The sequence below is a fragment of the Solea solea genome, chromosome 8, assembly GCF_958295425.1.
Source record: "Solea solea chromosome 8, fSolSol10.1, whole genome shotgun sequence".
In the NCBI taxonomy this organism is placed as follows: Eukaryota; Metazoa; Chordata; class Actinopteri; order Pleuronectiformes; family Soleidae; genus Solea; species Solea solea.
Window position 1 is genome coordinate 8,358,589 of NC_081141.1, and position 16,012 is coordinate 8,374,600.

Below are 16,012 nucleotides of genomic sequence, written 5' to 3' on the forward strand. Positions count from 1 at the left end.
TAGACTTAAAACTTTCCTTTTTGATAAAGCTTATAGTTAGAGCTGGTTCAGGGAAACCTGGACCATCTCTTAGTTATGCTGCTATAGACCTAGACTGCTGGGGGATTTTCCTGTGGTGCACGCACATTCACTCTCTCACACTCAGGGTATGAACATGACTTTTTATATGTCTTTATCCTTGTCTCTTTCTCTCTCTCTCTCTCTCTCTCTCTCTCTCTCTCTCTCTCTCTGTCTCTCTCTCTCTCTCTCTCTCTCTCTCTCTTGCAGGTTGCAGGTTGCAGGATCAAGATCCAGTTTTCGAGGCTATTCATATCATACATATCATCACCATTATTATTGTGCTATAATTAAAAAGTCGATATCGACTGTATAAGCTTGTAACTTGATACAGTTGTTGTGTATCTGCTCCTGGTCTCCCTCTCTCTTCTGTCTCTACCTCATCTCCCTCTTGTCCTTTCTCTCCCCCCTTTCTGTCCTCCACCTCTCCGCTGTCCCCCATTTTCCTTTCACCCCAACCGGTCGAGGCAGATGACTGCACATCTCTGAGCCTGGTTCTGTCAGATTTCTTCCTGTTAAGAGGGAGTTTTTTCTCTCCACTGATGCCCGTTTGCTCATTGTGTGAACTGTTGGGATTCTCTGCTCTCCTTGATGTTGTCTATGTACAGTGCCTTGAGATAATGTATGTTATGATTTGGTGCTATACAAATTGAATTGAATTGAATTTGCACAGTCTCCTCTGAACAGTTGATGTAGAGATGTGTCTGCTACTAGAACTCTGTGTGGCATTCATATGGGCTCTAATCTGAGGTGCTGTTAACTTGTGATTTCTGAGGCTGGTGACTCGGATGAACTTATCCTCAGCAGCAGAGGTGACTCCTGGTCATCCTTTCCTGGGGCGGTCCTCATGTGAGCCAGTTTTGTCTAGCACTTGATGGTTTTTGCGACTGCACTTGGAGACACATTCAAAGTTTTTGCAATTTTCCGGACTGACTGACCTTCATTTCTCAAAGTAATGATGAACTGTCGTTTCTCTTTATTTAGCTGATTGGTTCTTGACATAATATGAATTCTAACAGTTGTCAAATAGGGCTGTCATCTGTGTACCAACCTGGCTTCTGCACAACACAACTGATGGACCCAACCCCATTAAGAAGGCAAGAAATTCCACAAATGAACCCTGACAAGGCTGTGAAGTGAAAACCATTTCAGCTGACTACATCATGAAACTCATTGAGAGAAGGCCAAGGGTTTGCGGTGATGTCAACAAACCAAAGGGTGGCTACTTTGAGTCAAATATAAAACATCCATCCATCCATTATCTACCACTTTATCCTCCACCGGAGGGTCGCGGGTGGTGCCTGTGCCAATCTCAACTGACAGAGCGTTAGGCAGGTAAATATATAACATGTTTTGAGTTATTTCACACTTTTTTGTTTATTACATAATTTCATGTGTTCATTCATAGTGTTGATGCCTTCAGTGAGAATCTACAATGTAAATAGTCATGAAAACAAAGAAAAACCATTAAATGAGACAGTGTTTCCAAACTTTTGACTGGTAGCGTAGGAGACAACACCAGGCCAAGACACATCAATGTCCGGTTCCTACGGAACAAAGCCAAGACTGCAGTGTTAACAGCAGCAAGAATAAAGAAGCCAGTTACCTGGAACGGTGCGAGGATTTTTTTCTTCCAAGACTATGCTCAGGAGATACAAGAGAAATGCAAAAAATATGAGGACGTGAGATGAATTCTCTGTAAGCATAATACGAAATATGCCTTGCGATACCCAGTAATAATGACATTTTCACTGGACAACTGGCGGCAAGAGGTCTGGTGTGCGGTGTCTGCCAAAGCATTGCTCACCCGCCATGAAGATAAGGGGACAGCGGGGGCCAGTGAAGGAGAAGTGTGCGACACTGACAACACATGAAAATATGCCATGGAACAACACAGAATGCTGAAAAGTTTGAACTGAACATGAGCAGTCATTACATGGATGTGGACAGACATTGTGCGGTTTAAGGGATAAAACGATGGTCACTGGCGTGAAGCTGCCGATGTGGCTTTCGGGCTGTTTACATGAGCAGTGATTTTATTTTCTGGACAAAAGTGGATTTTCGGGCTGCTAACGCGAGTAGTGATTTTACTTTCTGAACCGACAGGTGTGTGTGCACGTATGTGTAGGCCTATATGCCTTTTTTCATTATCTTTGTTCCTTGTTGCCATGAACAGAAGAGAATATGTGACATTTTTCAGTTATTTCTGTCATGTTAAAGTCCTGTTGGAGGGACATGACATGTCCTTTGTGATTTTCAGTTAGCTTATGTCAAATATATTAAGACCTACAGTATATCACAAAAGTGAGTACACCCCTAACATCTTCTCATGGGACAACACTGAAGAAATGACACTTTGCTACAATGTTAAGTAGTCTGTGTACAGCTTGTATAACAGTGAAAATTTGCTGTCCATTCAAAATAACTCGACAAACAGCCATTAATGTCTAAACTGCTGGCAACAAAAGTGAGTACACCCCTAAGTGAAAATGTCCAAGTTGGGCCCAATTAGTAATTTTCCCTCCCCGGTGTCATGTGACTCGTTAGTGTTACAAGGTCTCAGGTGTAAATGGGGAACAGGGTGTGTTAAATTTGGTGTTATCGCTCTCACACTCCTCATACCATACGCCGCACACTGCATCATATTGATCTGTATGGCTGTTGTCCCAGAAAGAAGCCTCTTCTAAAGTTGATGCACAAGAAAGCCTGCAAACAGTTTGCAGAAAACAAGCAGACTAAGGACATGGGTTACTGGAACCATGTCCTGTGGTCTGATGAGACCAAGATCAACTTATTTGGTTCAGATGGTGTCACGTGTGTGTGGCGGCAACCAGGTTAGGAGTACAAAGACAAGTGTCTCTTGCCTACAGTCAAGCATGGTGGTGGGAGTGTCATGGTCTGGGGCTGCATGAGTGCTGCTGGCACTGGGGAGCTACAGTTCATCAAGGGAACTATGAATGCTAACATGTAGTGTGAAATACTCAAGCAGAGCACGATTCTCTCTCTTCGGAAACTGGGCCACAGGGCAGTATTCCAGCATGATAGAGACTCCAAGCATACCTCCAAGATGACCACTGCCTTGCTAAAGAAGCTGAGGATAAAGGTGAAGGACTGGCTGAGCATGTCTCCAGACCTAAACCCAATTTGGACACTTTCACTTAGGGGTGTACTCACTTTTGTTGCCAGCAGTTTACACATTATTGGCTGTGTGTTGAGTTATTTTGAATGGACAGCAAATTTTCACTGTTATACAAGCTGTACACTGACTACTTAACATTGTAGCAAAGTGTCATTTCTTCAATGTTGTCCCATGAAAAGATATAATTAAAAATGTATACAAATGTGAGGGGTGTACTCACTTTTGTGATATACTGTACATTTAAATTGAATCAGAGTAATAACTGTATGGGTTTAAAATGAATGTTAAATAAGAATTGCCTTTATAAGTGGTGGGGACAAAATTGTTGATCATAAATAGTGCTGGGGACATGTCCCTTAGTGTATCTGACACTTATGGGTGTTATGGCAATTGATGCACTGTCAGAAGAGCTGGGTCTTGTTGATATTTGGAGATTATTGCATCCAAATGAAAAGGACTTAACTTTTTTTTTTTTTTTACATACTCACTCGAGTTATTCTAGGATAGATTACTTGTTATCTGTTATCCCGTAATTTGGTCAGTCAGGTGCGGAATTCTGCAATTGGAAACATAGTACTATCAGATCATACACCAGTGAATTTAGTCTGCTAGACAAAGCTGAAAAAAGCTTGAGATGGCATTTAAGCAACTGTATGCTGAACAGGGAAGAAAACTGCAACTTTATTAAATCCAAAATGCAGGAATTCTGGGAGCATAATGAAAGCTCTATAGAAGATCATGGGATAATGTGGGATGGGGGGGCGTATTATTCAAAGAAGATCACTTATCAAGAAAGTAGAGGGTCAAAGGATACTTAAACTAGATCAAGATATCACAAAGCTTGAAAAGCAACACATGGAACAACACAACTCAGATATATGGAGTAAAATGAAAGAGCTCAAATGTGAATTAAATGACATACTGAACAGGAAAACTGAATTTGCACTGTTCTGTACTAGAAATATGCCAGAAAAGAGAGAGCTGGTAAAGTACTGGCACACAGAGTAAAACAAATACAATCTCAGAATATTATTCATTCGATTTTTGATAAAGACAACCTTATCATGAAAAAGAGAGACATTAATACCACTTTTGGGAATTTTTTTTATCAAGAATTGAATAAATCTCAGGGTGGGATGGACAAAAACAAATTTTAAAGTTTTTTTTTCCTTTTTTTGAAATCCCAGCTTTAGTAGATTTCTATCAGAAATTCAGAGAAGATCTTGCCCCTAAATTACTGGTCGTATATCGAGATGCGTTACAAAGTGGTAGGCTACCTGAAAGCATGAGGCCAGCGGTTATTACACTACTGCATGAAAAGGGAGATCTTCCAGGGAAGAGTGCTAATTACCACCCTATATCTTTAATTAATGTGGATGAAAAAAATTATAGCCAAAATATTAGCAACTAGATTCTTATTCATCAGGATCAGGTGGGGTTTATGTGGGACAACCTTCGAAAACTGTTACGCATTATGTGGATGACAAGAAATTATGACATACCAACTGTCTCTTCAGACACTGAAAAGGCTTTTGATAAAGTGGAGTTCCCTTTTTTGTTTTATACGCTAGAAAAATTTAGATTTGGACTAATACTTAGGAAGTGGGTGGAATTAATGTACACCGATCCATCAGCCACAGACTTAACTAATGGGATTTTGTCACCTAAAACCAGGCTAAATCATGGCATTTGACAAGGATCTCCTCTGTCACCTCTAATGTTTGCCATTTTTCTTGAACCACTGGCCATAGCCTTATGGGCTAATTAAAATATACGGGGTGTGCAGGCAGGTCAGGAGGAACACAAGCTTCTTATCTATGCAGATGATGTATTATTGATATCCAGCAACCCTGAAGCCTCAGTCCCAGAAATTTGCTAAGTTATAAAACTGTTTACAGAGCTATCTGGATACACTGTTAACTGGTTAGCCATGCTGTTATCAAAGACGTGCCCCCCAGATATCATAAATAATTGGAAATTCAGATGGATGCCAGAAGGTTCTCTTGAGTCCCAAAGCTTTAGAAAGGTCTTTGTAACCTTTTCCAGACCGATAGATGTCAATTACGTTGTTTCTCATTTGTTCCTGAATTGCTTTAGATCGCGGCATGATGTCCTCCTTTTTTGGGATCTTTTAGCCGACTTCACTTTGTCTGACAGGTTCTATTTAAGTTGTCTCTTGATTTAATAGGTCTGACAGTAATCAGGCCTGGGTGTGGCAAGAAAAAATTTCCAAAAAATGTGACTACCACAGTGACCTGATGATTTTACAAAGGGGGCAATTACTTTTTCCACATTAGGGCCATGTAGGTTTGGATAGTTTTTTCCCCCGTAATAAATAAAATCATCACTTAAAAACTGCATTTTGTGTTTAACTTGGGTTATATATGTGTGTATATATATGTATATATATATACATATATATATACACACATATACATATATACACATATACATACATACATATACATATATATATATATATATACATACACACACACACATATATATATACACATATATATACATATACACACACACACACACATATATATACATATATATATATATATATATATATATATATATATATATATATAGCTTCCTGGGCGCTACTCAGTGTGGCAGCCCACTGCTCCTAATTCTAGGATGGGTCAATATATATTAGAACTGCAACTAACGACAGATTAATCAATTATGAAAACTCTCGATTAATCATCGTTTGGTCCATAAAATATCAGAAAACCTTAAAAAAATGTTGATCGGCGTTGATGATGTTCTCAAATGTCTTATGTCCACAAACCAAAATGATTAACTTTTAATGATTTCTTTGTTTTCAGAGCTAAGAAATTAAGAAAATATTCACATTCAAGAAGCTTAAACAATCAGAAATCTTCTTTTAATCATGAAAAAAGCTTTAAACCGATTAATCGATTATCAAAATAGTTGTTGATTAATTCAGTAATCGATTAATCGTTTCAGCTCTAATATATATATCTTCCACATGGTAAGGTATACAGTTTATTAATTAAATGGAATCGGATCGTATTGGGTATCAGCCGATATGCAAAGGCCAGGTATCAGGAATGAAAATGTCGGATCGGTGCATCTCTAGTTTTGGGAGCTTCCATGTGGATGGAGGCATTTCCTGAAACAATGCCATGTTTACAAGAAACTTTTCCAAAACGGCAAAGAAAAAGACATTTTTCTTTTTCCTTTCCTTTCCATGTGTATATGGCCTTAAACACAACCCTTGAGTGTTTTTTTTTTTAGCATGAAACAGCAGCAGCTGGTCCTGTTTATTGATTCTGGTCTAATAAACTTCAGAGTAGAGTGGATGTGAGATAAAACTGTAGAAACAGTGGAGAGCCTTTAAGTTAAAATGTCAAGGTGAATATACATTATTTATTTATTATTGAGCAGAGAAGAATAAGGCTGTAAAATTAGGATTTACATCTGAGCTACACATACGCCTACATGAAAAGCACGATGTTCTGTGACATTTAAGTGCTGCTCATGCATCAAGTGTGTGTGTGGCCCAGGCTTTAGTTAAAAACAACTCCAGGAACTAGGGGCTCAGGGGCTTCACAGCTCTGTACACAAGAGGACCTTTTAATGTGAACGCAGCAGGAAGCAGAGGCAGCTCTGCCGCAGAAAGGCAACATCATCTGCTGCAACACACACACATTGGCAATGCATTCTTTTTGTAAACACTCATAAACATAATGCATTCCCTAACCCCTTGCCTTAGCCATCACTGCTAAATGCCTAACCCTTACCCAAAACCAAAGTAAATCCTAGCATAACCCTAAAACCAAGTCTTAAAGCAGAACTTTGCAAATGTGGTCTCTTTTTTGCCCTTTTCTCTACAGGGCTCCCCATACAGTTTCAAAGTACATATTTTTACAACACCGCTATAAACCTCCATCCATTCATTGTCTACTGCTTTATCCTTCCGTAAAAACTCACCGTTCCCCCCTCCCACATGCATTTGTTTTCAACGGATCTGGTGAACACAAACAGTGGAGCCATGTCCATGCCTGTCGACATCTGTTTTGGATGCTTCTGTGCTTTTAAATGATCTTCTTTTTCACCAGCTCCGCCATAATGAACATCTAAAATAATACTATGACTGCCTTCATCTTATAGTCGGTACCTGGCTATGGTGTATGTGTGTAGTGCAATAAAGCAATTTGTGTTTCCAGCGAGACCCGAGACTTTGGGAGACCTCCTGATTCTGAGGACTCCGGGTCGGTGGCCCTAATCTTGAATGGGTAGGTTTTCCACTAACAGATGGTAAGGGGTGTGGAGGAGTGTGGAGACAGCCCCAATCTCCCCACAACAAGCCATTTAAGCTTCTTAAATGACTGAAGCGGTTAAATTAGGGTAAAAATTCTGCACAGATCTGCTTTAACCCTCAAAAAACTTTAAAGTTGTGAGGAACTGCCAAAATGTCCTAACAAAGATAGGTTTGCATGACTATTGGTCCTCACAGTCTTCTAGAGACGTGTACACAAACACAAACACACTTCCTGTGTTTTTTGTTAAGGCTGGTGGCAGCATCTGATCTGTTCAGTCAGCAACCACAACATTGCTGTGTGTGTGTGTGTGTGTGTGTGTGTGCAAACTCAAAGCATTAAACATATACATGCTGTTGTGATGTTTTTGAAAATGTGTTTTCCATCTTGTGGTTAGAGTTTAGTCTGTATATGCAGTACAAAGATGTGACACCTGGTCACTGGCAATGTTTGAGGACACATTTCAGAAGAGGAGTTAAACTTGGTCTGACTATAAACAAAAGTTGTGTCCCCCATTTAAAAAAGTATTAGGTTAGGGTCATGTGAACCTTCAGGAAATGAAGGTAAATCTATATACTGGCCTCAAAAGTGTGTGTGTCTGTGCGTAATCGTGTGTCATTAAACTCATGATGAGGAAGCAGCTGAAGGAAATTGAAGTGTGTGACTCACACAAATCTCGTTTCAGGCTAAAAACAGTTTTTACTAAGCACCATCATATTTAAAGGAGCTAGTGGTCTTCAGAGGTCTCCTTACTATGGTTCGGGGTCTGCCAGCTTGGTTGGTCACACTGCATACAGCACAGATTATGAACTCCCCACAACATTCACTCGGATCCCCTGCACTTCATCATGACTGTACTTGATCCTCGTCATAAAGATCATTACTTGGATCTGGGGTGTACATTGAGAAATGATCCAGGCTGCTGTTTTGTTGTATGTTTTACTGTAAACATCATCGAATGCCAATTCAGGAGACATCGCCCAACCCTAATTCACACAAAGTGCATAGCAAATGTTTTTCTGGATGCAGGATCATTAATGTTTAATCGCACAGGTGTGAACATGATATCACTTTTTTTTTCCCCCCAAGAAAAGAAAAAAAGAGAAAGGGCCATTTTGTCGAACTTAACTCACACTCCGATTCTGAGTCAGTCCTCCCTGATGCTGCAGATGGCGGTCTGGGTGGGCGAGGTTTTGGTGTGGGAGGGGACATTCTCTTTCTGCCAATAAACTCCACGTATGTTCCTGGAAAGTCACCTTTTTCCTGAGGAAAATTTCAAGACACAGAGTTGTCCAAATATAACTTTTGATAACTTTAAATAGACACATGTTTATGTAGCATTAATCCAGTACAACCTAGTTAATCCAGGGCTGACATGATCAAACCATGTTTATCCAAGTCTGATTCAGACCAGCCAAATTAATCTAGGACTAACCTGGTCCAACCAAGTTAATGCCAGACTAATTTGGTGCAACTGCATTAACAACTAAGAACCCTAACCCTTAAGAACTAACCAGGACCATTCACAGCCTAAAACCATCTGACCTAAATAATCCAGAATGAACCAGGTGCGAACATGTTAATAAAGAAGAAACTGGTCTCACTGGTGTTCTCAGGACTGTGCTTAACTGCTTAACTGTTTCAGGGTCCTACCTGAGTGGTCTCATTAAAGCCTGGCAGCCATCCGATCTCTGATGGACGTTCTTCAGCTCCATTAGTGCAGCCAAGTGCAAGCAGTGCTCCTTTACTGACCAGCAACATGTCCCCAACATGCAGGTCGATGTCCTCCTCCCGCTCCTTCTTGTAGTCGTACAGTGCACGGTATTGAAATCCTTCTGAGCTCATCCTGACGTTTTGAGTATGTATGGCTTTGCAATAACTATCAGAAACAGCGATGAATAAAAATATTTATATAAAAATAGCTTTTACTTATCCTGAGGGGATCTAAACCAGATAATATCGGCTTCATAAATCCAGCTGTTTGTGTGTCTCCCCTGTCTCCATGTCTGCTAGTGTCCTGTCATCCCTCCAGGCCGAGCCACAGCCGCTCAACCAAAGTATCTTCACCGTTCATGAACAGGAGTCTGAGCAGAGGTAGAAGCCACATCTGGCGATGCGATGAATGAACCTGAGAGAGAAGAAATAGGTCAAAGTTTTTACGCAAGGACAAAGGACAAGCTAACAATGTTCAGAGCTTTGGCTCAGCAACAGAGGAAACCTTGGAGAGTCAAAACAACCGGTTGCAGAAATCCAGTCTGGACAAAATGAAGTGATGGATGATGATTTCCAAATCTTTACAGGTGAAGGTATGGTTTCAATGATGCTTAGTCCTTAACTAATAAAAAACACACTTCATGACACTAGAAACCTGAGTTCAGCCTATTGTTTTAGTCACCAGTCACACTGGGGGATCTTGGCATGTTTGCCGATATCTGATAATACTATCAAGCATGTAGGACTAAATGGTTTTTCCTTTCAATGTTCAAGCCTGTTCGGAGACTGCTGATAAATCTCTTAATTACGTTGACAAAAGTTGTGTTTATTTCCTATGATGTGGCAAAATGCAAGCTATTAAGCTTGAGGGTTTATGTTTTTGTAATGTCCTTCGGACAGACTAAACCAAGCATTTATTTATAGTCAACTTGACTACTACAATAGTGTGTTTGCACAGCTCTCTCTAGAAGAAAAAAAGAAGGAAATCATTGACAGCTGTAGCCAAGTCTAAACCAACAGCAAGGGAGGGGATTGTATCAGGTTAATAATTGAATTTCTAATCTAATGCATAAAAAGATATCAAAACAATTGATCAATAATCAAAACTGTTGAAAATATTATTTTAATTATCAACTAATCGATTAACTGATTATAGCAGCTTTTATCCAACTGCAGCTCAACACCATAAATACCCATCTTAGTGGCATCAAACACAGAATATCGAAAAAATACCCCAGAAGACAGTTAATAATTGGGGAAAATAATCAATAATCAAATCAATTGCAGCTAATTTCTTGACCTGATAAATGTCTAACAAATACTGTGCCTAGTTTCTGGAAAATAGCAGTCATTTGAAAACATAATTCTGGACAATCATGGCCATTTATAAATGTAAGAATTATGTAAATCAATCAATTATATGGTGAGTAAATTGTATATCAGAGACATCAATAAATAAACAGAAAAAACAAAACTTCAATTCATCAGATTAGCTGGAAAATGTATTATTAATCAAACCAATATAAATCAATACATTTCTTGTAATGTATGAAAATTAAGTCAATAATATAAAAAACTCCATATCACGAAAAGCAAATATACCAGGGTAATCATCAACATGTAGCAAATATTTATTGAAAAGGGGGAACGTCAAATTATTTGACAAAATATTTAAAAGGCAATCGTCTAATCGTGTTATACTCAATTCGCGTCAAGCCACAATACATGGAATGCTAGCAGTTTCAACGAAATAGAAAAAAAGACGGACATTCTTGCCGAAAAGACGGAAACATTGAACATTGTTTCACCTGCCCTTATTCTTTTCTAAAAAAGTATTTTGAATCTTTTACGTTGTCTTTTTTTAAAACTTGTACCGAGGAGAGATAAAAAAGCTGTTTATTTAATGGGCTTTCGTTTAGGACGCACTACACAGACAAAAACAAGGAAAACTGATAACAGACTGAAATGATTTTCTGTGTGATTCTTTCTTCTAAACAGACTCAGTTTCTTGAACAATATTTTCAAAGCCCAGATGTTAAAGATAATACGATAATAAGATTAAGCATTGATTTATTTGTGAAGTCCCAATCAAAATGTAACTTCACGAAATGCTCCGCGTTCTTCATTTTGACGCAGGTTGCAGTTGATCATCTGAGATTTTGCTTGAATAATAATTATGACTTTGTTGTCATCATTTTACGACTTTTGTTCTCGGAAGATTACGACTTTATCCTCATAATATTATGACTTTATTCTCGAAAGGCGTAAATAATTAAAGAATAATAAATAAATAAATAAATAAATAAAATCTTCACTCCGTCGTCTAAATCAAATCAAGGCTTCATTTTAAGTTTTAAGTTTTTCATTTCACCACGAACACGAAAAAAACATAAAACGTTGTAAAAGAGTATCATAAAAAGCGCTGGCGTAAATCAGACAGTAAATCCTTCCAGGAAACGGGAAACGACAATCGACAATGCATGCCAACAGTAGCTTAGCATGCTAGCTTGCCAGTCGCGAAAGTGGCTCACCTTTTTAATTCTTTCACCACGAAGATCCTCCGGTACTGTAAAGAGCAGGCGGCATTATACAGCAACGAGCAGTCACGATATCCGGTTGTAATTCCAAATAGAAAACTTCATTGATTTTACCGAATATATCCAAGACAAAGTTTTAAGTAGCTCAGCCGTCTGATGTTAGCATAGCAGAAGTGCGTCAAGACGGCAAAATACCTCGACGCACTTCCGGTGCGGACTGTCAAAATCAAACGCATTTGTGGCATTACAATGTCAAACGTTTAAATGAAATATTAGTAATTTAGGTAAATTATCAGACTATTTTGAGGACTCAAAAATAAATATCCAATGTTCACCCAAAGCCAACTTTAACGCCATATTCATCTTGTGAATATACCAATATAACAATGGCGAGGGAAAGGAATCGGCAAGTTCCGGAATTATTTCAATATAAGAACAATAGCAACCATGTGCTGCAAAATAAATATCAGTGAAGTCATGTGCTTTATTGATTTATAACGTTTCAAATAAATATTTGAAACAGCTTCTGCAGCTCACATTTGTAGCGTTGAAACGACCCAAACGTGTATTTAAGAGATTATAAACGATTACAACTAGGCAAGGAGGCACGGCACTGACGTCACGTCCGGTGACCGAGATTTCAACGCAGCGCCGTGAAGACAGGACAGGAGTTGTGTGGGAGATGAGTGGTGGCCGCTCTGCTGTTCCCGTTCGCATAGTGAAAGGACGAGTGTTTTACTTGATTTGCGTGTCATTTATTTCTATTTTCACTTGCTTTATCCATGCAATCATCTCTTCCTCTGTGAAAATGAATGCAGGGTTAGGGTTAGCTATTCTTTAGCAGGACACTGCATTGACTTCCATTCATGTGGACAGCCTAAAACTTTATCCCTAACCTTAACTATAACCAGCTCATGCCTAACCTAACCACAACTCAAGTCAAATTAGGTTCTATCTCATTAGTACCAGGTCTTGGTCACCATGAGGACTTCTGGTCCTGACAAGGTAACTTCTTATGCCAGAAAATGAAAGGTAACAAATACAAGTGTACACACACACTTCAATAAAAATGCCAAACCTTTATTTTCATCAGTAGTGACAATATGTCAATCATCTGTTTTCAAAAGTATAAATATTCATAACCAGTTTTTTTTTCTCTCTCTTTCAGTTCAATAATAAATTAACTCATACAATTCCCATGCAGTTCTGCATTTATTAAAATCAGAAAGACCAATGTAAAAAAGCTATGCAAGTGATTAAAATATATTTTTGTACCATGTTGTGTCTTTAAAATATTTATTTATCTGCTGCTAAACTTAGAGATGTTGAATAAATGTTTGAAGGTTATTATCAGGGTTTATCTGTTGCTCATATTGCAAGCAAGTGTGGAAGCACACACACACACAGACAGACAGAGCCACCAAAAACAATACTTTACTCCCACTCCATGGGGTGAAGTAATAAAAAGACAAGGGAAGCTAAAGTCCAAGACAGATTTCACACACACACAAATCAACTCATTTAAAATGTCACACTTGATTTTGTTTCCTGACTAAACCCAACTTTCAGAGATGTGTCTGGTTTGACGGCATCTTTACTTCTCAGAAATCCTTCAGCTGATGTGTGAACAATTTCATTCTGGGTTTTAAAAACTTCGGTATTAAATGAGGCAGGCTTATGATCATGTTATAACAATATTGCTGTAACCAATAACTAGGTTTCTTGTGTCCCATGTTAAAGTGATAGTTTAGTTGTTTTTTTTATGTGTGGTTCTATGAGGTACTGACATATGCATTACATATCAAGGATTACAATGTGCCTTCACCTACTAAGGTTTTTTTGGGTTAGGAAGGCTCCCTAAAGAAAAGGTTTGTAAACATCTACATGCTGAGAACATCTCCCCTTCTGGGGACTGAGAGGACAATCTTCCCCGACAGCTGCAGCTCATTCTTCAGGAAATGTCCCACCTGCTCAGAGCAGAGAATATCGCAGAACACCCAGATCTCTGCCTGATCTCTTTGGATGTTGGCGTTGCATGTTGGAAGCCCTGTGCTTCTGACAGAACGATTCAGAGTCCGCCACACCTGTGAGGAGGGGGTCAACAACAGGGAAGAAATGATCAAAATCTAAATAAAAAGCCATGAACCATACTTTTTCATCATCATCAGTTTGTCATTTGTCTAGTATTTAACTAATGCCATGGCATTTCCATGAGCCTCAGTTGCCCTTTGTGTTTACTGCTAAATAACCACCTGAAACTAATGATTATTGGTGTTTAATCTGTTGACTTCTTTATTTTCTTTAAGGCTGATTAACTGACCTGTTCAATGTCCCCGGTTGCTCCACAGTTGTGCTCAGCAATAACCCATTTGGCTCTCTGGCGGAGGTGGAGCCTGTGGACTGACACCATGTGCCCAAACTGTTTGGACAGTGACTGGGAGCCTCGGTGCAGGATTCCTCTCTGTGTGAACACATTCCAGGAGCAACTGACAGGAGAGTCTGTGACAGTGACATCATCTTTGACTTTAAGTGGGGGTTTTTCAGGTGACAGTCTGGTGACCCCTCTCTCTGGTTTGTGATGGTTTGACTTTTCTAAGACACAGCAGGCAGCTTCTCTTATCTTTACTTTTTCAGGTGGACTTGTTGAAGGTGGATGATTATGGCATCTCCCAGCAACACAGTCGTCACCTTCAGGGTTTTTTAACTGGTTTCCTGCGAGTGCTGTGTTCAGTGTTGTGAGAATGCATGGCCTGCTGTGAGAAACAAGTGGACTGTCTGAGACGGTGATAAGGGGAGCTGGTTTGGCAGGTCTGATGGGCAGCCGATGGATTGAAGTTGTGAGGGGAAACCAGGACGTAAAGACAGGAGAAGTACGACAAGGAAAAGGCTTGAGAAGCTTCTCTGTCCTCTCTAACAGAGAGCTGAGCACTTCTGTTGATTCAGGCTGATAGTGCAGAACCACATCCTCCATGCAGACAGACAGGTCAGAGGACTGACTGTACTGCTCTCCTCCTCCCCATCTCCGTCTTCATGGCTACAGCACAGTCTAAGGAAGCCAAGTTTCTGTAGATATGGAAAAACATATTTGCAGTTACAGTTGCAACACATTTACTTGTGTTTAGATGTGGTTTGTGGTTCAAGGACATCATTAGAAACCTGAAAGCCTTTAGGTTTATACTTTGTATAGAAACGTTTCTATACAAAGTACAAAACCTAAACTGCGACTGTGTAAAAACCGTGAAAGGTATCAAAACATGGATTTAGGTGAGAAATGATTACGTTTTGCATTTTGTAAATTTGTTTTAACTTTTGTTAATTTGTTTTAGTATTTGTAAAAATGTTTTGCACTTTGTAAATTTGTTTCGGAAAATGTAAATGTGTTAATTTGTTTCTGTATTTGTAAATTTATTTCAAGTTTTTCGAATACTGGTTTGCAATTCCAGGCCACCGTACGAACCGACTTTACCTCGGTAGTAAAGTCTAGCTTTAAAACACACAGCACCACAATATCAACGGTGATACTGACTCGTTTTACTGTCATACTAGTTTGATTAAAGTCAATCTACAACTACTAGCTTTAGGTAATCATGTTGGTAAGCTAACGACAGCTAATTTAAACGATGGAAAACAAAGAGTATAACGGTAGTTCAAAATGACGACGAACGACAAAGTGAGATAAATAAATGCACATTACACCACAGAACACTCACCTTTAATATCTCAGCTTTCCATGAGCCAAAGCTTACAGAAACTGTTCGTTCAACGTTCCAGGACCGCCCGAGTCTTCTTCTTCTAACGCGTTTCCGGCAGGCTTGAAGTACTACGGTACGCTTGAAGTACTACGGTACGCTAAGAAGCACAACGTCCGAATCGTTGTTTGTTACATGCCTGGCAGACAAGAAGAGGTAAAGATTAACTCATCTGAATACAGCCAGTCACATCCACACTCCTCTGGCGTGTGTCCATGTTTATTTAGCCCTGTGGAAAAATAGCTCTGTTCATTTTCTCTCGTCCATCTTGTTTCGACTGTAATGTCATCCACCTCCACCTTGTGGACACATGTAGAAATATCTTCAACCAACAAACACAATCATGTATATCGTTATCGTTTGAGTAAAATGTGACTATATATTGTTGCCTTTGTTTATTGTTGACTAATGACAACATGTGGATTCTCCCCGTGTGTGTGGGTTTTCTCTGGGTTATCTGGTTTCCTACCACGGTCCAAAAACATGCAGATTTGGGTATTAAATTAAATAAATTGTACACTC

The 16,012-nt window shown here is 39.3% G+C and overlaps 2 protein-coding genes across 2 annotated transcripts in view; both read right to left on the minus strand.

Moving 5' to 3' along the window:
- LOC131463507 (phosphatidylinositol 3-kinase regulatory subunit alpha-like) overlaps positions 1-11,945 on the minus strand; it is a 29,815-nt gene extending 17,870 nt beyond the window's left edge. Inside the window, exons 1-3 of the mRNA XM_058635253.1 lie at positions 11,736-11,945; positions 9,145-9,619; positions 8,625-8,754 (exon numbers count right to left, since the gene is read on the minus strand). Of these exons, the coding sequence (XP_058491236.1) occupies positions 8,625-8,754; positions 9,145-9,336 (322 nt within the window). The 5' untranslated portion in view covers positions 9,337-9,619; positions 11,736-11,945. The remainder of the gene's footprint in view (positions 1-8,624; positions 8,755-9,144; positions 9,620-11,735) is intronic.
- An 855-nt stretch (positions 11,946-12,800) lies between these two features.
- zgc:101664 (uncharacterized protein LOC450064 homolog) lies at positions 12,801-15,780 on the minus strand. The gene is made up of 3 exons (XM_058635645.1): positions 15,452-15,780; positions 14,062-14,804; positions 12,801-13,825 (listed from the first exon to the last, which is right to left on the minus strand). Exons 2-3 carry the CDS (start codon positions 14,710-14,712, stop codon positions 13,622-13,624), a joined length of 855 nt encoding a protein of 284 aa, XP_058491628.1. The 5' UTR covers positions 14,713-14,804; positions 15,452-15,780; the 3' UTR covers positions 12,801-13,621.
- Positions 15,781-16,012: the final 232 nt, after the last annotated feature.